The sequence below is a fragment of the Peromyscus maniculatus genome, chromosome 1, assembly GCF_049852395.1.
Source record: "Peromyscus maniculatus bairdii isolate BWxNUB_F1_BW_parent chromosome 1, HU_Pman_BW_mat_3.1, whole genome shotgun sequence".
NCBI classification, from domain to species: Eukaryota; Metazoa; Chordata; class Mammalia; order Rodentia; family Cricetidae; genus Peromyscus; species Peromyscus maniculatus.
The window spans coordinates 118370477-118373067 of record NC_134852.1 but is presented as its reverse complement, the minus strand read 5'-3'; the positions used below and the strand labels follow the sequence as shown (position 1 = coordinate 118373067).

The following is a 2591-nucleotide window of genomic DNA, read 5'->3' as shown; positions in this document are numbered from 1 at the left end:
TACAGAGAGTCCAAGTTGGATTTAACAACAACAAAAAAGCACATCATGTTGGGTGTGTAGGAGATGGAGCTATAGGACTGAGAAGAGTCAGGATGAACATTATTAAAATACATTGTATAAGATTCTCAAAGACACATTAAACTATATGAAAGAGAAATGAAATAAAATATAATAGCTATAAATACTGGGAGAAATAGGGCAAAAGGAGTAATGCGAATAATAATAACCAAACCTGAGATGATGGTCTCATTAGTCTTGCTTATTGCCATTACTATATTAAGATTTACAAAACAACTGATTATTCTTTAAAAATTTTTTCTTATAAATTTGTCTTTTCAGAGCACCCTTAATCTCATTATTCCTGAGGCTGTAGATGAGGGGGTTCAACATGGGGATCACCACCATGTAGAACAAAGACACCACCTTGTTCTGGTCTCTGGAGTAGCTGGACTTGGGCATTACATAGATGAATGCGATGGTCCCATAGTAGAGAGTGACTGCAGTGAGGTGGGATGTGCAGGTGGAGAAGGCTTTCTGGCAGCCCTCAGTGGAGCGCATTTTCAGGATGGTGACAAAGATATAGAAATATGATACTGCTATAATAAACAGTGTAGTTATAATGACTGAGCCAGCAGAAAATGAGATAACAACTCCAGAGACACTGACATTAGAACAGGAGAGTTCCATCAAAGGAGCTAAATCACAGAAAAAGTGATTGATTCTATTTGGTCCACAGAAGAGAAAAGAAAAGAAGGAAATGGTGTAGAAGGAAGCATTAAGAAAACTTCCTATATAAGAGCCTACAATCAACTGACTACAGACTTGAGTGGACATTTTGGTTGAATAAAGCAGTGGGTTGCAGATTGCTATGAAGCGGTCATAAGCCATGGCAGCTAGAAAGAAGCATTCAGCAGATCCAAAGAATGCAGCTGAGCCGAGTTGGATGCCACATCCAAGGTAAGAGATAGTATTTTTACTTACCAGGAAATTGGCAAGCATATTGAGTGTAACAGAAGATGAGATGCCTATGTCAACAGAAGCCAAGTGGCTGAGAAAAAAGTACATGGGGTGATAGAGCTGAGAAGAGACTCTGATGAGAAGGATGGTGCTGAGGTTCCCAGACACAGTCACTAGGTAGAGGCATAGGATGATGATGAAGAGGACGACTCTAAGGACTGGGTCATCTGTCAAGCCCAATAAAATGAACTCTGTCACTGCAGTGTGGTTCCCATCCTCCAAGAAAGCCATGGTACAATGTAGCTGCTGCCAGACCAGGAAGTGATGGATATACTACAGGAAGGGATTTATTAATAGGTCACTTTATTTCATTTAATACAAGCATGGAGAACATTACAAATTCATATATTATTCAGAACATTGGACCAACAATGGATGTTTTACTCCGGGTTTTCATTGTTCATACATTTCTGTGCAGTATGTACTTCAAATTTTTAATCAGAAATTCTAGAAATGTGATACAAATAATGATAACTTTCATTTATATTCATTCATAATAAAATTTTTCCTAATTTGCATTAAAGCTAAAGATTTAAAGCCACAAGACAGCCTGGTTAGATGGCTTGGCAAGTAAATGTTCTTGCCACCAAGCCTGGCATCTGAATACCAGAGTTTGGTTCTTGGTATTCATATGGTAGGAGGAGAGCACCAAATCCTACATGTTATTCTTTGACATCCACACCTATGCTATGTTGCCTGCACTATTCCCTTCACTCCAATAGATATATTAAATAATATGTGTCTTTTGAAATTAACAATGTATTTATTATAAGTGTAACAAAGAATTAAAATGTAAAATAATGCAGTTATGCAATGAAGACTTAAATCATTGCTAAATTTATTGACTATTTCCTAGATCACCAGCACAGGATTTTTAAAAATTGCATGTATTTCTATTTTTTCATGAAATAGCATTTAGTTTTTTATAATTTTTATTGTACAGCACAAAAATGTTTTAAGTTAAGTACCATATATATGAAATAATAATTTCATATATATTATTTCATATATATATATATATATATATATATATATATATGAATGAAATAAAAGAATCATGGGGTTTGAGAGATTGCCCCATGATTAAGTGCACTGGCTGCAATGCAGGGGACCTAGGTTTCATTCCCAGTACCCACATGTTTTCTCATAGCAGTCTGTTTTTACAGTTCTGTGGACCAAATGCCTCTTCTGGTCCTCACAGGCTCTATGCATGCACATGATGCACATACTTGCAGATAGGCAACACACATATACACAAAGTAAAAATAAAACAAGATATGAACACCAGGCAAATTGAACTTAGTCTATTACTTTTAGTGACCACACCATAAATGAATGGTGGTAATGCTGTTATGAGCATACACAAATTAGGGACAGATAGAAGGATAGCATTTCAGCTTTTCTATGGTTGGTACATAGAAAGTTACTTTGTTGGTGATATTATACACAAAGTCTATAAAACTAAATAAAGATCACACTAAATTTACAAATGAAAGTTCCTGTCGTAAGCTCCTTAAATATTTTAAATACTTCAAACTAGATAATTGCTATTTAAAATATCAGTTTTACCATCA

The 2591-nt window shown here is 35.5% G+C and overlaps 1 protein-coding gene across 1 annotated transcript; it reads right to left on the bottom strand.

Annotated features, from left to right (window-relative positions):
- Positions 1-208: 208 nt before the first annotated feature.
- Positions 209-1248, bottom strand: LOC102927172 (olfactory receptor 5P76-like). The gene has a single exon (XM_006991783.2). It carries the CDS (start codon positions 1246-1248, stop codon positions 277-279), a length of 972 nt encoding a protein of 323 aa, XP_006991845.1. The 3' UTR covers positions 209-276.
- Positions 1249-2591: the final 1343 nt, after the last annotated feature.